The sequence below is a fragment of the Diadema setosum genome, chromosome 21 (genome assembly GCF_964275005.1).
Source record: "Diadema setosum chromosome 21, eeDiaSeto1, whole genome shotgun sequence".
NCBI classification, from domain to species: Eukaryota; Metazoa; Echinodermata; class Echinoidea; order Diadematoida; family Diadematidae; genus Diadema; species Diadema setosum.
This window is the reverse complement of record NC_092705.1, coordinates 10406788-10424800: the sequence shown is the minus strand read 5'-3', so window position 1 is coordinate 10424800 and position 18013 is coordinate 10406788. Positions and strand designations below refer to the sequence as shown.

At 41.0% G+C, this 18013-nt stretch overlaps 1 protein-coding gene across 1 annotated transcript; it reads right to left on the bottom strand.

Annotated features, from left to right (window-relative positions):
• Positions 1–574: 574 nt before the first annotated feature.
• LOC140244594 (galactosylceramide sulfotransferase-like) lies at positions 575–16711 on the bottom strand. The gene is made up of 4 exons (XM_072324216.1): positions 16426–16711; positions 10068–10192; positions 5132–5635; positions 575–2056 (listed from the first exon to the last, which is right to left on the bottom strand). The coding sequence occupies exons 1-4, from the start codon at positions 16653–16655 to the stop codon at positions 1155–1157; spliced, it is 1761 nt and encodes a 586-aa protein (XP_072180317.1). The 5' UTR covers positions 16656–16711; the 3' UTR covers positions 575–1154.
• Between the last annotated feature and the right edge of the window lie 1302 nt (positions 16712–18013).

Below are 18013 nucleotides of genomic sequence, written 5' to 3'. Positions count from 1 at the left end.
TTAGGCGCGGTCAGACTGGCAAAAGATCGAGAAGTTTAAGATCGCGAAGTTTGGGTCATTGGTACGCGCGCAAGAAAGAGTGCGCCGTCCGATGGCCAGTGATTGTGACGTAACAATGCACATCTGTACATGACAATGGCCTCGCGCTTGGGAGGGACCGCCCGCAAACAGATCGAGAAGTTTCACGAGAAGTTTCGCGGGAAGTTTGCGGTCACACTGGCAAAACTTCGAGATCTTAAACTTCGCAATCTTAAACTTCTCGATCTTTTGCCAGTCTGACCGCGCCTTTTGAGGAACTTCTGTTACCATGGCACCAGGCTTACATACTCGTGTCGGGGCCCGTGCTATTCTGCATGACACTAATACACGTGTAACACGGGTAAGCAGTAGACCTTCTGCACGGCCCTACGATATTACGGCGCACCACCGCATCCAATGCCGACTCGGCCACTCGAGTGGAGGTAGGGTCCTACTCTGGGGCATTCATTGTCGCTAAGATATAAGAATATCAATACCTACATGTATTTATGAATTAACAGAATGAATGAAAAGAGCACCAAACCTATCGGCAGTGACTACACCAAGACATTCCATTTGCAGCATGTAGAGCTACGGGAAGACGGCATAGTAGCACCAAATCATTACAAGGCAAGTCACTGGCTTTTCACCTCTACGAGTTTTTGTAAGTTGCAGGGTTACAATAGTGTCCCTTCACGCACTCGTAAGTTTGGTATTGTTCGTTTTCTGTCCATTCCTCTACAGGGCCGCGGAATGTTTTTCGAGGAAGGGCGTAGCTGCGGGTCACGGGTACCCCACGGGTACACAACAAAATAAGAGTTACAGAAATAACGATTTAACAATCAGTATTGCTATTTAATATAAACAGCAGTCAAAATTCTAGCGGAAGACGAAAAATCAGTGGAATATCGTTGGTACCGTATTCTGCCCTCACCCATTAAAATTTGAAGAGAACAAAATAAGTCTAGAAGATTGCAAGTCTGTTAACGAATGAAATTACGACGCGCCCTTGTCCCACGATTACTATTTTACACCAACAGTTTTGATATTATTTTAAATAAAAGCATTCAAGCTAGATTTCAGACCATGATTTAAAATGCGTGAATGTCATGGAGCACTCATCAAGGTGTCCGCCATCACGACGGTGATTTGTCTTTGGGATGCAGTCGTTCCATCAAGGCGTCCAAAACTTTCACTACATTCCTCTCCGTCCTGTCCTTGATGTGCCACCACTTTGTCTCATCACTGCGGTCATTTGGCGGGAAAAAGTAATCACCCTGTTTGGCGCGTAGTTCGTCGGTGAAGAGCTTCTCGGGCTTTATCACGTTTTTACACGTCCGATCATTTCTAGCGATGTCCCTCAAGCGATACGCAACGATATCAACGCCCTCTGGATGCCAGATCGATTCTTGATCGTCGATGTCGTCTGCGTTGGTCGCCTCCCGCACGCATCGGTTCATGAGTCGCGCGTTGAGAAGTCGCAACGTCCGCACATCCCGCTGCATGCGCTCATAACCGTATCTACGCACTCGCGTCCAGAACGTGTCATTGAAGTACTGGTAGAGTTGTAAGTCACCGTAATTCCACTTCTTCAGCAGGTTCTGCACGAACGGTGTAACTCGGCGCGTCTTCTCGCGCGCGTTCAGTTTCAGGTACAAGATGTCGTCGTAGTCCCAGCAAAGGAGCTGCTTGAGAAGAATCAACGACTCGTCGAAATATTCGGCGATCATCACCAAATGGAATCGCATCTGGACCTCGAGGATGGTGTCGGCAATTCTGGCCTTACTGTCCATCTCGGTTGGCTCCAGGCCGAGATCGTACAGCAGCGGATTCCGGGCGTAGCGGCGGTGGACGTTCATATCAGACGTGCTATAATACTTGGTCGGTTCCTTGAGGAAACTCCGGATGGAGACTGGGTGGGTATCGTTGCCGAAGTGGACGGGGAGTTCTAAGTATGTGTAGATAGACTCGAAGAGAGTGAGAGGGTCCCGAAGTATGGTGACGTAGAGGGAATTGGCTGGCATCAAGGTCGCCACATCTGAAAGCAAGATTATCATATAGGTATATAGTGAGCTGATTAAGTCTGGAAAGCGTATCTAATGCGAATGTTACAATAGCAGTCTGCGAGGATGGGTTCTATTCAACAGAAGTCACCATCTACATATACAGTATTTATGATGAGGTTATGAATATTTCTTCTTTCTTCAATTCATCGTTGTCTACCTTTTCGACAGGATACTATCAAAGTATCATCCTAAAAAGATCATCTTTTCAATTCAACTCAATTTAGGAGACTTCTAAGCATTCATGTCTACAAGCGATTCCTGTTATAACAGAGTTCTCGGGACAGGCAGTTTTCTTTCGTTATATCGAGATTTTGATATATCCTAACTGTAAAGGAAGGTATATATATGATAATATTGGAATTGAATTTTTACTTCGTTAATTTATGTATTGAGAGTTTCGTTGTAACCGTGTTCGTTATAATTGAAGAGTTTGTTCGCAAAAACCGATAAGTCCATTTTTGAAGATTTTGAAGTACGGTCTCTGTCATAAAGTACAAAATAATACCTTTTAAATGATATATTGGCCACTACTTTTATAAAGGTACATTTTTGAAGTTATGGTCAAAAGAAGCAAAACATTTTTTTATTCTTCTCCTTATTTTTCTTGACCTTTAATCGCAAATATCTCCATTTGGCAAATATGGACTTATCGGTTTTTGCGAACAAACTCTTCAATATTATTGGAGTGCACTGTGTTACGGAGGAGGCCCCTTCGATCACCATCTCGTATCTAAAGACCACCGCACACTATACGACTTTCGGTCGCACAGCTAAGCAACTTTGGATCTGAAATAATCAGGCGTGTCTGTTCTGAGGCTATCGTGATTTAACTCGGATCCAAAGTCTGCCAGGCGTACGACCAAAAGTCGTATAGTGTGCGGCGGCCTTACCATGACCTGACCTGGTTGTTGGCGTGTCTATTAATCACCTGCCCTGTAGTATGGATTTTTCTTTCTTTTTTTACATTTTTTTTTTTTTTTTTGGGGGGGGGGGGACAAACAGACAAACAAACAATGCAGTTACTGGAAAGACGACATGGACAGTTTGTGTTGATGTTTTTCGGCAGATAGGGCTTCTGTGTTATACTATTAACTGTATCTCGTTTTTCTAATGATTACAAGCGTTTGCTGGACAAAGTTTCGGTTGAGGGTATATCAGCCTCAACAAACGTTTCTTCAAAGAAAATAAGCCCGAAAGGTGAAGTGAACAGATGAAGAAACAGGCGATATGGATTGGTCGGATATAAAGCTATACTTGCTGTATTTTATCTTGCCCTCTACACATGACCTCATCCACAAAATGCGTCCATCTTGCACTGAAACCACCGAGACACTTATCCCTCCATGGACGTGATGATGTATCTAGCAGATTTCTACGCTCTTACTGACTTTAGTGACCTCTTGACACAAGATATGACGAGAGATTTTACCCGCAAGAGACAGCTGCTTTAAAGGGGTTGTATAGTTTCGGTTGAGACCTAACTTCAGGTTTTTAACATTTTTTTTTTAATTCAGATAATGCGAAACCTCTTATGAAATATGAAAGAGCATGTAATTCCAAGAGGTAACGTTTATTTGATGAAATTAGTTTTGATATGGATGAGATATCCGAAACAGCAGTCCTTTAAGGTGGGACCCACTTTTTATTACGATCGCTTTGTTTTACTTTGTTTTTGGATGTTTCAGCCATTCCAAAGCCGATTTTCATCAAATAAAGTTTGAATTCCTCTTAGAATGGTATGCTCTGTTCTATTTCATAAGTGGTTTCTTGGCATCTCGCAACAAGTTATGAGCCCAATCCTCATCTTCATCAATAAATAAACTACTAAAACTACAAAAAATACTATACCATCCCTTTAAATTCAGGACGTGAAAGCTCAGCGAAAATCTAATCATAATAACAGAATATATGTTATTATATATATATATATATATATATATATATACACATATATTTATTTATTTATTTATATACATATATTCATTTTTTTTTTTGGGGGGGGGGGGGTAATTCAAATGTCACTTAGCCAGCTACCTCGGTGTCCTATGGGCATTATGTATACAGAAAGCTGGCATAATAGTCACGAGTCACGACGTGACTGCAATTCATGTTTTGCGTATAGTTTCATTTTGTTTTGAAATCCCATTTTCTTTGCTCGTTTTTCCACTAACAGAATGTAACTTGTTACACTCACCATCATTCCCCAAAAGAAGACAGTCGTTGTTAGGTTGTTTAGATTTTAGCTAATCTATTAGCCACTGTCTTACATTACCACACACAGTCGAAATGGACTTCTAAGCTGATGCATGTTCATTGCAGTTTGCCGCAGATACAAAATAGAAAAATGAATTAAAGGGATAGTACAGTATTGGTGGAGATGAAAATTGGGCTTTTAACTTTTTGCGAGATACCAAGAAAACACATATTATATAGTACAGAGCATACCATTTTAAGAGGAATTCAAAGTTTATTTGATGAAAATCGGGTTTGGAATGACTGAAACATCAAAAAACAAAGTAAAACAAAGCAATCGTGACAAAGTGTGGGACCCACACTTAAGTGGAATTGCTCTTTTTTGATATCTCAGCCATTTCAAAACCAATTTTCATCAAATAAACGATGAATTCCTCATAGAATTATATGCTCTTTCATATTTCATAAGAGGTTTCTGATTATCTCACCATAAAATGTTAGAAACCTGAAATCAGGTCTCAATCAAAACTGTACGATCCCTTTAAAACAAAAACACAAGAGGCAATACAGCTAAAAGGGTCACAAACGGTCAGGTGATGAGTATCTAGACAGCCAGGTTGATTGAAAGAACAGAGGGTGACGGCGAGTTGATTACACCATCCTACAAGAAAAGAGACAACTACTTTTTTTCTGTTCTCGCCAAACACTTACGTCGCTGCAAACTAATATCACTACAAAAAGAATACTAGTTAAAGGAATTTGGCTATTAGCTAAACAGAATTACATGTCTCAGAAGGCAGGCCCTGAAAGTGTCCTTAAAGTTTTCAGCTATCAGGCAAAAATTAGAACCTCACCTGCAGCATGGAACCTGGCATGGTGCGCGAACATATTGAATGGCCGTTCCCTCTCAATGAAACCCGCCGGCACATCCCGACTGGCGTTGAACCTGCGGATGAGGTCGAACAGGTGCGTTCTCGCTGGAAGAAGAAATCGGAGGTCGTTCTTCTCCGCGTGCCGAAACATGATGTTCTGCACTGTGGAGCTTGCGCACTTGTGCGTCTTCCAGAATACTATGTTGTGCTGCGGATGACACCCGCCCCCATTCGACACCGTTCCCCTTTTCTCGGACTCCCTGTCTGAGCTAGAGGACTTCTTAGCTGGTGGAGCCACCCGGTCGCGCCCTTGCCCCTGCCCTGGTACTGCGTTGCCGTTGCTTGCCGCTCCAACGTCCACACGCGATATTGAGACTGGCGTGTTCTTTCCAGCGGGATTAACAACCGGGAAGGTGTCGGGCCTGATCTGTCCATTCTCCACATCGTTTTCAAAATCTTTCTCCGGAAGGTTCTCTAGATTGGCCCCTATGATACAAAATACCACAAAGAGAGATAAAAAAAAGCTGAGGTTAACACTGATTAAAAAAAAAATAAGAATCTTCATTGAGTGTGGTCTAAAATACAAGTTGTATTGATTTCATAGTGAATATCCCTCTAATAAAAAACAAACAGATGATTTTAGACGCGCTTAACAATTATCCATTACAAACACACACAAACGCACAAAATATTAACACATTACATTCAAAATAACCGTAAAATTAAGGCACTTAACATAAAACAAACAGCATAAGCTGTATATATTGATATAACCTGAACAAAAGTAATACAAACTGTATATTCACTCACTTTACAAATCAAATAAGTCTTCAAGGAAGATTAAAATAAAGCAAAATGTATCCCTGTAGCAGACTGAACGAATATGCTGTGGTATTTAATTTCATAATCTCGAGGCAGCAACCGAAAAGGACCTATCACCATAAAATTTAATAGAAACTTTAGGAACAGAGTAAAGTGATTTATGGTGTGGTCTATCACGATAACTGCGTGAGAGGACAGTTGGGGAACTAGTTCCGCGACATAATGTGAACGAAACATTTTGTACTAACAGACGAACTCATTGCGGTACCTTTCAGGATTTGGGCACGAGTTTGTTGACTATTCTTTCTAAACATGGTGTCATAGTTTCACCTGCTTCGAATGTTTGAGTCATTAATTAGTCTCATTTTACTTCAATGAAAATTTTCTTTCGCCTCCCCCCCCCCCCCCCCGGCCGTGTCTCTGTTTGGCGTATAAGCTTAAACGTCAGCATTGTAGTCACTTGTGTCTATTATGATATGTCTCTATTAATTATTCCTTTTTTTCATTATGTTCTCTTTAATAAAAATAAATTTTCCAAAACCTGACTTCACTGTCTTAACTATACTGAACCCGTTAAGTTTCATTTTATTTATTTATTATTATTATTTTTTTTTGGGGGGGGGGGTGGGGGTTATTTTCAAGTAATTTTGTCTTTAGTCGTTGTTTAAAGGGGGGCAAACCTAAGAAGTATCGCCGAGTTGTCATAAAAACATTTTTGTAAAAGATTTGTACATTGCTTCAAAGTGGAATAGCTCGAGTAAACTAGGAAGCAGCTGTTATACTAGAAGAGTAACCTGGGTCCCGTTTCATAAAACTTGTTATCAGTAACAACTGCCACCGATTTCTAGGACAAAATTGCTCTCAGCCAATCAGTTGCAAGGATTTTAGTAGCTTATAAGAGCTATCGTAACTTTGTAATTGTAATTGATAAGTTTTATGAAACGGGGCCCTGGTTCCATCATCAAGTTTGACGCCCGGAGTACTTTGCCCGTATAAATCCCGTTAGACATTAGGCCCTACAGGTATGTTCAAATAAAATGCCGTTAAATTCAATGCATGTTTCCATGGCAACCTCGGCGCTTTGCTGAGATTGACAGACCAATCAGCAACTGAAAGCACTGTATGCGAAATCAATGTCAGCCCCGGAAATACTCGGGGGAAATGCCGATGGAATGTAAAGCTCAAAGACATTCCACGGTATTTTGCACCACCACCACAAAGGTAACGAATTATGGACACATTTTCAAACATGTCTGACTCTTTGGCCCGAATTCACGAAGGTGAACAAAGATTGTACCATCTTCGTGAATTCTGACCTTAAAGGCCAAGTTCACCTTCATAGACATGTGGGTTGAGAGAATGCAGCAATAAGGGAGTTCACGGTTGCGATTTGCGCATGTGCAATATAAAGGTCAACTGAGAATGTTTGTGTATTTGCCATTGACTTTCAAACGAAAAGAATCCTCAGGCAAATGAGGATTTGGAATGTTAAGTTGTGTGTTTCATCTTGTTAGAACTCACAGGTGAAAGTGATTCATCAATAATGTTTAACAAAAGCTGCACACGCATTTCATTGACATTGATTACAAAGGTGGCATGCTTCAACAAAAAATGCTCTGTCACAGGTTTTTTCCATGTTATTTGAAAGTCTGTGGTGTAGGGGTCAAATGAGACATCACATGCGCTAACCATGAACTCCCTTATATTAGTAGAACATATCAGTCAGAGTTTGAGGAAAATCGGACAATCCGTTCAAAAGTATGAATTTTTGAAGTTTCTGCTCAGTCACGGCTGGATGAGAAGACTACTATAGCTTGTGATGTCACATGTGTACAACGATATAAAGAAAGAAGAAAGAAAATTCAACATAATATGTTCACTTTTCTCGCATAATAAAAGAATACTCAACTTCTCTCTTTCAGAAGGCAGGGGGAATAATGTTATATACCCTTAAAAGGTACTAGCCCACATTTGCAAACCCACGAAAATCAAAACTGCATAAAACAGGTCCAATATGACTTCAAGTACAAGTTATAACAGTAACATACCTCACCTGTTGCTCTTTGTCTATACCATTCGATAAAAGAGAGAAAATCATCGTTTTAAAATCAATTTTCAAACCGGGTCAACCCGACCCAAAATCAAATTACGAGCGCGGGCTAGCTGCGCACATTAACTTACACATATATCGCATGCATGTAGTACGTGCGTGGACAGGAGCTAGCGAGCGTTTTTATACGCATGCATACGGTGCATTTTCATTTATTTTTATGAAAGTAATGGACTAATTGGAACGAAATTTTGCACAGGTGTTACTGCAATCATACCCAAACTCCATGCTAACTATGAGACCAATTGCTGCAGGTTTACAAATGTGGGCTAATAATACCTTTAACATACGTCAGTAACAAGTCGAAGAAAATAATGTGCACTTTATTCAAAAAGTAAAGTTTTGTGAATTTCTCCTATTATTTTCCTTATATCGTTGTACGCATGTGACATCATACACTCTAGTAGTCTCCTCATCCAGCAGTGACTGCGCAGATACTTCAAAAATTCATAACTTTCGAACGGATCGTCCGATTTCCCTAAACTTTCACTGATGTGTTCTACTAATATAGTTGAATTCACTCAGACCACATGTATATGAAGGTGGACTTGTCCTTTAACGTCTTTCTGCAACCAGCTGGAACCAAGGTTAAACATGTAAAGCGCATGTTCCTCAGGCGTGACGAAATGCCGCTAATGAGTAGAGAGGAAACCTCCCTGTCTTCCTTTAATAATCTCGTCCTTCCACCTGTTACTTCGTGAGTTGCTTAGCCTCGATAGCAAATAAACTGACATATCGCTTCCAAACACAACGAATTGCGCGAATGTGGGCCTGTATTTTCTGATCAAAGAATGACGAATTAAACATTGCTTCACAATTACCCGCAAGAAAATGTTCAATTCATTGCGCGACAATACACGCAATTTCTTGATTTGTACTTTTATCATAATTTCATCTTCAGGTATATATCGAATTAAATGTATAGGGCCTACTAGCTTAACACAATATCTGCCTAGTTATTATGTGTGATGTCAGTCGCTTAATCATGTACCAATCATTCATTTGCCGCTTTTCATTTGTACAGTCTACACGACAAGCGCAATTCATATCCACTGTTCAACGTTTTAGTCCATTGTTTACGTCAAAATCATTTGAGAACAATCAAGTCTTGAAACACAATTTATCATCATCTATATACTCCACAACAAATTGCGGCAATTAATTTCGTTAGTGACGATATTTTTGAAAACGGAAAACTTCGTTTGATGAAATTCAACGTTACTAACCCTCCCAATCGATTACTCTGTATGTAAAACTGTATTTCAGTAATTAATATAAAAGTATGTGTCAGAAACGCTACGACAGTATCCATATACACCTAAAAAAAAATTGACCAAAAAACAACAACAACAGCAACAAAAAAAAAGAAAAACCCGAACAGGAAATTGACTCGGGAAATACCCTTTCTGATACGGACATTGGCATCAAAGCAAAAACAGCTATGATTATGTATGTACTAGTGTATATCCTGATCATATGATAACGGGAACACGTATACTCATCTTGCCTAACACAATACATTTGCTTATTAAGACCGGTCATAGCACAGCACTTTCAAATCGCGATGGCGACAGAGCGAGTATAACTCATCGCTTTATTACTTGCGAAAATCTCTGCCACGGAATTTTATCAAACTATGACAAGGATACTGTGTAATTTTATAATGCAAATAATACACGTCATTTTCTTTAGGCATTAGTGTAAATTTTATACCCACACTCCTTCGAGACAGTTCTATCAGCCTCATCAGTTGCCTCAGTTATCACCTCGCGCGTATTAGACTGTTCCAAAGGTACCATGTGCATGTGGGTTATTTTTTACTAATGCCCCTACTGACGTGTATTATTAGACTATGCCGCGCTCTGCATGCGCATTCAGGCAGGTGCATGGTGAAAAATTAATGCGGGATTAAAGTAATCTTTGATGCTTGATAGTCACTCATGCACTGGCTGTGGAATGACGTCTCGAAGTATACTCGTTCCTTACCTGGCCATTGCTCAGGGCCGGTCATCGCCTGATTGCGAGCGGCTACCCCGGATACGGTCGGCAAGCCAAGCTGAACCCGCTGAAGGTCATCCTTCCCCTCATATTTCGTCCAATTCCTGATCACTCTAATATAGAAAGAAAATTAAATACAAGAGGGTATCTTTGATATCATATTTATCTATCAGTATATATTGAAGTTTTATAGATAAAAAAATCAACTACTTGACTGAACCCTTGAAAGCAGTGTCTGGCACACACAATACATGTTCCTTTTGCACTGCAGTAATCTCGGGGTCAGATCCCACGAGACCGACACCCACGAGTCAAACAGCCCAAGAGTCATACAGCCCATGAGTTCGACACTGGCAAATAAAGCCCATGAGTTTAACACTATAGGTAAAAAACAGCCCACGAGCTCCACAGATACAGGCATAATGTGTCTACCTCGGCGTGGGCCTTGTTTGTTTAGTGTCGAACTCATGGGTTGTAAAACTATGACTCGTGGGTGTGGGTCTCGTGGCGTGAACCCGTATAACCATGATAACCCCATGTCATTGAAATGACCCCATGTCATTGAAATGACCCTCGAAAGGTGGCACAGCAAACTCTGATCCACCTCACGAAACAACAGTACACTGTATTTCCTTTCTTTGTATACACAACTGGCAATTGAAGCACATCTGCTGTGATACAGTGTGCAAGTCGCTGAATGTTGCCAGACATTCGCGTCTGTCTTCCAGGGTTGGCTGTTTCAAATTTACCAAAATAGAAGTGATTTACCCCGTTGTGTTTGACACCTTGGCGAAAGCCCTACTTTGGCACATGATTAACCCAAGCAATTGTCTGTCCGTTATACAAGGTGATTCAGGTTAATCAAGGCCCGACAAAGTGAACTCGATCGCTGCCAACTAGCAAGATTACGTTACATCAACTTGTTTGTACTATGTAGGCCTATACTGTACTTAATTTTGTCATTAGTGCTCTGTTGCAGTTAATACGTTTATTTTCTAAACATGTATTGGTTATTCACGGCGATACATTTTCATTGTCATTCACAAGAATGAATGCAGACAATCGCAAGCGCTTATTGAAATACTAAAATTACATTTTGAGAGGATAATTTTTGTTCAATGTGTAAAATCACCACTTGACCATGACAAAATGGTTTTAATGACGATAATGACAACTGATGTCGTGATAATATCCATAATGAAGATGCATGTCGTTTGATGCTCTAAGCCCTTTCCCCACGTTAGAATTTAGGACCGAAAGCACGGCGACTCTACTTACAAAGCCTTGATACATGTACCGAGCCAAGAGGGTTTCCAGTCTTTGTTCAAAGTAAACCTTCCATCACGGCTATCCTTTGGTCTGAGGGATTTGCAGTTTAATCCTTATACCACACCCCACACCCAGTGCAAAGTATCTACGTCAATATACTCTCCCTTTTTACAAATGAATGGTGCTATACGATGAGCTCAAATTAAAGTCCGGGCCCAATAAACCAAGACAAACAAAATACTACCGAGGGGGCCTTATAAATCCGACTTCAGAGCACTTTAACAAATAATGGTGGCATTAACTGGGGGCTTGCAAAGAAGAACAAAAGCACTTTCAAAGGGTTATGCAATTAGCCAGGTGCGTTGCTATGTCAGTTCATTCTCTTTTGTTAATCATACTTGAAGTCCCCAGTTATAGAAATTGCAATAAAAAACAGTACCCAAACCGAATTGGTCTATACCGACGATCTTCCGACAGCCCTGTGGAGCTTCAACCTTAGAAGCGTGATTGAGTTGTTTTCTTCACGTCAGCAGTACATGCGAAAGTGATTGTATAGAAGGCCTGCTCAGTCACGTGTTAGAGCTGTGGCTTACATTTCCTTTTTAGACACTGCATCACCTTGGTTTCTTCGTTTGTTTACGGGCTTTGATCGTGAGTTCCTTGTTCTTCCTCATTTCTCCATGAACGAGACAACGAAATAAAATAAAGGGCTGCAATGTCTATATACAGTTTGCTTCACAAAGGCAAGACATCTGTAGGGGCCCCGCCACACGGGGGGGGGGGGGGGGAGCAAAATCACGAAGAAGTGATAACACTCGGGACACGCAGACAAGACCTATGTCTTCGCAAGTCATACTATTCGTACTCTGGCTTTCGGCCAACCAAGGAGGTACTAGGCCCTAGTACCTCCTTGGGCCAACCACGTTCTTTGTTCGGAGTTCATCATCATGATGGCAAATCTGTTTCGTAATGTGAGTTGACTTCAATAGAAAAGAATGAAATTCAACAAGCAGACCGGGAGAAGTTTGCTTGATATAAAAATCGGAAAGATATCAAAGTTTAATGTCAAAGTTGTTATACACATGTACAGTGTTGGCTGCCGAGTTTACTGGAAAAACAAAATATGCGTTCAAATTTGAGGTCTTCACCGACTTCCGTTGATTATTTCACGTAAAAATTTTGCTGGTGATGGCGGAGTGTGTTTTCGTTTAACGTGTTAAAAAAGAAAGAAATGGAATACGCTCACTTGGACGAAGCCCATGACTGTACACGTAGGCCTACATAACACCAAGGAGCTACATGTATAACTCCTTAACTCCTTTGTACTACCAATAACACAATATTAACGACATGTTGCAGAGCAATTCAATCACCAGGGGTGCGTTTCAAGAAAGTCTTGAGATTTTTCACCCATAAAACACACATGAATTATGAGAGACTTCATGTAATGGATTTGAAAGTCTCATAAAGCTGCATAATATGTGCGACTTTAGCCATCCTGAGGTTTATGTAAAACTGTTATGTGATGACTTCATGAAACGGAACCCTGGTAATAAGTACAAAAATAAATGTACTGTAGGTATACCTCCGGTCATCGATTTTTGGAAGAGGTGGCTAATTTTGTCCACCTCTATAGCCATAATAGTACTACAGTATTTGCTCCCCTCCCCATCCAAATAGGTACCTTTTCACTACGTCACGAATTCTTTGTATCATACTTGGCGTGCTCAGGGAAGTAAAGGTAAATACTAGTTGTGCGGAGGACAGTGTGATGCGCAAATAGTCACCGCCTTCTGTTGAGATGAGATGAAGACCTATCAAGGCCACACAGGTGCAATTCAAAAGACCTTAAAACAACACGTCCACTCGCACTTGTATGTGAGAAAAGGAAAATTTGGTTACTCGGCCTTTAAAGTCACATGAAATGTATGTTTTGTTGCGGAATGGTTTATTTTTAGCAACACTGGTCGTCTCAGCTATAGTGATTGTAGGCCATCTTCCGCACGCCAATGTCATCAAGGCAAAGCAACAAAGATAGTTTATTGATGATGAACGTTTCAAATGAAAACCCCAGTTAATACGATGGCATATGCGTGTATATGTATATCATAAATATAATGACACATTGTACTCTGAATTTTGTTAAGAATAACAATTAACTCAATCACAATAAGAATAGGCTATATTCTGAAGACTACACAGCACGTGAATTAGGAAAGGAGTGTGCAAGCGAGCCGAAAACGAATTTTAATTCTTAAAATGTCAAAATGAAAATTTGGTTATCACGATTTTGTTCTTCCACGGGTTCTTCAGCTGGTCTCACTTTTGCATGTTGTGTTAGAAGATGACACAATTTATTAATCATTGTCCTTTTTTTTAATATGTGTGTATTATAAATGCCAGTAAAAGGAAAGCGCTGTTCCGAGTACCTGTAGATTATGAATGGCTATAATAGTACATGAACTTTTGATTTATATCCATTCGAGGAAATGCTTTGTCACCGAATATACTTCATATTTATTGAAATACACTTACATATCAATTCTATACTGAACATTTAAGTTTTAGGTGATTAGGAAGGCAGTAAAGTTGACATTCAAGTACAACTAAAGAGAACGCTAAATTTCCACATCCCAAAGATTAAGACTAGAATGAAATTGTCTGACATGGGAAATACAGTGATGGGGACTAGAAAAGGCGGTGTCCCTTTAAGGAACGCAGGAGAGGAAACGGCCCAGCGCCGGTCCAAACTCAATGTCATGTGAGTTTATTATACCATGACCGTGGGTCCATACATTTGCAGTGTGTATAGCGTCAGTAAGACATTGTACATGTACGAAGCCATCAGTAGAATTCATGTCACTCGTCATAAATGAGAGGACTCGTACTAACAGGGTCAAATCTGGTTACCACCTGCGTTCTATTTGAGTGAAATGTTATAGCCTTCCACCAAGGCGCGCTGATAAATATTTCCCGGTAAGCAGCCCCGTTGCAGTACAGAACTCTTGGGTCAGCAATATCTGAACATTGTCTCACTCGAGAGTGATGAGCTTATGTGAATAAAGCAGTGATCAAATTATAATCCAGGTCCTTTTTTTTTTCCTCTCTCTCTCTCTCTTTTTCAAGGAAGCGTCTTTAGCACTGTCACTGCTCTACCAGAGGACCCTCCCATCCTTAGTACCCTCACTTTGCCAAGCGTCCATTGTTGCACCTGGGTCGAGAGGGAGCACATCGTGGGTAAAACCATCTCGTCCAAGGACGTATAGGCACTTGAAGGGATTCGACTTCGGATCTCCGGACGAAAGTCAAGCGTCTTATCCGCTGTACCCACAATTGCATTCGATCATTAATCTTCGTCATGCCTCCGTTACTACCGTGGCTAAGATTATCAATGTTACATGAAAGAATTGTGCATAGTGTCATACAATGCTACCATATAAGTCTCTTATTATAACCGTATTCACGATATATCTTTTGAATAGGCTTTTATATGTAGCATTTGCATCCCGCTCTATAGCTGCTCGCACCGTGTCATGGGAAGGCACAATCATAATGAGAACAATAATATTGATGACTATAATGTTGGTATAGCCATAATATGATGATAACAGTTATCGTAAGATATGTAGGACTATATACAATATATAGACATTTATATATAGGAACCTATATATATATTCTTCTCCTTCTTTTTGAGGGGCTAATTTTTTCACCGGAAACAAATCAATTCATTTGAATATACCTGCAATTGATACCAACATAATAAACATAACTACATTTCAGTTTTAGGAGGTACATGAGCTCGTATCTCCTTTGGCAGTCACTTAAATTGTTGAGAACATTAATTTTCTCTTCCAAAAGATCAAGACTGGAATTAGATTTGGTCCGACATGGGAGATAACAATAAATGATGGGGACATACATGAAGCGGCATTATTGCAGGAAATGAGCCGACGTTTAGTCTAAACTCAGTCCGATGTGGGATTATTATCATGCAGGATCGTGGGTCCATACATCCCAACAATACAGCGCCAACACGAACATTCTATAAATATTTATCATAACCACATTAATTTCTTTATTATATCGTCACCAAGATGTGGTAATATTCTTTATGATGATAAAGATTTGAGATCATTGAAAGTAAATGTTAAATGGATTTTAAAAACAATTGGCAGTGTTGACCCTTCAAGCAGCTAGACATTATTTTCTTCGACATCATCATGGGGGTCATAATCATATCCTCCCTCCTCCCCACCCTTCCCCCCCCCCCCTTCCCCCCCCCCCTTCCCACTCCCTCCCTGACGACGTTCGCTTGATCTGTCTCTACCCGAGTGCCTTATTTCCGGCGTTCATGCATCATACTGTGTTTTCCATTTACGATTAACTCAAAAGACACTAACACGGTTTGGCAGGCCTGAGAGGGCAGCTGTTCATCATTAATTAGCTCGCTTCCAAATTCCTCACAATGAAATGTGCTGAAGAAGGAAGAGAAATAACGGAGTTAGTTATCAGGCAACAAGACAACCTTCATCCTAATAACAACAGCTTGGTAAAAATACCCATGATAAATATGGAATGATTGCTTCACCAGGGAGAGTTTTGCTTTATGTTAAAGGTGATGAATCAAATTCCTCGGCTCTTCTCATCAAAATCCGCCTGCTCCGAAGCAAAACCAGGCTGCCAAATTCCCCATTGATCCCTCATCCGGCTATCCCATCAGGGTCTAGTAGTTTGGTGGAAAGTGACTGGCTCAGTAAATGCATCCATACACCAATCAATCAATTAATCAATTGGTAAAAATCAATTAGTTTATCACCACTTGACGGTATACACAATTTCTATAAAATGTATAGACTGAAGTCAGGTTTTCAAAGATCTGATGAATTGAGATTTTGTTTGTATATACAGACACAAAATTAGAAAATTACAGTAGTTGAAACAAAACACGGAACTTTAAGAACAAAAATACCCTTCAAATACACTGACATAATAAAAATGCTGAAAACACACAAAATTAACCGGCTTGCAGGCAAAAAAAATATATATACATATATATATATATATGGATGATTACCGGTCAGCAACACCCGATGTTTTGCTTCGGAGATTTCCATTTTGGCCCTGGACGTCTGTGATCACCGTCAATCGTCGACGAGAACTTCCACCCAACTCTGACGTCGACAGAGGACTGTACGACGACGATGACCATGACGAATAGAAGAGCACGGAGAGAACTAGGCTCGTCATCGCCACTGCGAAGAGAGCAACCCGACGTCGAATTCGGAAGAAAGGCTTGAAAGCCATGGCGTAGACAGGCCCTATTAGCAGCAAAGCAAAGTGAGGCCAGTACTCAACGACGAGGCTTTAGGCAAGTCGTATTGGTGGATGAGGCAGGCGTTTGTGACATCGTTCCCTCGTTCGACGCGACGTCACGGAGTCACTCGTACGATCTGACACGTGCTGTGAGAGTCATGCCACTGATAAGGTTGCCATCGATCCGGCGACGATCTGATAACAACAGCAATTTCAGCAGTCACCACCAATATCACACATACAGAAGCCCCCGGGCCGAAGCCACGCATAAGAATAGACGAAGAAGCTCACGCCGACAACTGAATCGTAATTAGGGACATTAATAGGACAAAGGTGTAATATCCGCCAGGGATTACATAGTAGAGCAGGTCGTTTGCTATCATTCAATTCGATGATGCGAGAATGATAGAAGGAAAAGAGAACGAAGTTGAGGTATCGATACTCGGTATTGGCAGTCCAATGTCAGTCAACATAGACCCGGAGAAACACTTCGGAGTTGAAAGCATGTTCTCTGTTCCGTTCAGCTTGCAGTCTTATTATGACAATTCGCAGAGGATGTGTCTGATGTTAAGTGATGGCTGCTGCAGATGATTCAGCGGAAAACAACACAGCCACCGAAGGTCAGCTGCGACACAATAAACGTCAAAAAAGTTGTTATTCTTAGGGAGGGACTGAGTTACAAACAGTTCGTGGCAGTATGACGGAATATTCACGCTAACGCGCTACACGTTCCCACAATTTCTGTTACGTTAGTGGACCGCCGAACAAGAACTTCTACCCGAATGAGTCTGCAGTCGTTCGAAGTGGAAAGTGATCACACCCTCTCTCGCGAACTCGGCGAAATAATACCGATCAGGGCTCCACCTCTATGGTTTGATCAAAGAGGGTACATTTAGGTACCTCCTTGGTTAGATATGCTGGCTACAGCTGCAACTGTCCGTACTGCTGGCAAGGGGGTACAGTTTTCTGTCAAGAAAGCAGCCGTGAATACAGGACTGCGGTATAGAGAGCCATGGTAAAAAGGATGGAAAGAAAGCGATCTTGATCACTTATGGCAAGACGGGATTCTCGCGCGACAGGCCTGAGAGACAGACTCTATAGGAAGTCGGAGTTGTAGTTCCATGCTGTGTGTGTGTGTGTGTGTGTGTGTGTGTGTATGTGCGTGTGTAATGCGTGTGAGGAGTACAATACCGTGCTGGCTTACTATACGGCATCGCTGAAAATTCCACCGAGTCACATTCCCCATTACTACATGTATTAGGCCGGTGGACTCGAGTAGGTTGAAGACGACGTGTGTGTGTGTTGAGGCCCATATTACCTAGTTATGGTACATGGCAGATGAATAATAT

What these genes read in the sequence shown, in the direction of transcription:
- LOC140244594 (XM_072324216.1), bottom strand. Translation starts at nt 16,655, where the DNA reads ATGGCTTTCAAGCCTTTCTTCCGAATTCGACGTCGGGTTGCTCTCTTC. An exon ending in ACATCGGGTGTTGCTGACCG is followed by an intron (nt 10,193 to 16,425) that starts GTAATCATCCAT and finishes TTTCTATATTAG; the next exon opens with AGTGATCAGGAATTGGACGA. An exon ending in CGGCCCTGAGCAATGGCCAG is followed by an intron (nt 5,636 to 10,067) that starts GTAAGGAACGAG and finishes TTTGTATCATAG; the next exon opens with GGGCCAATCTAGAGAACCTT.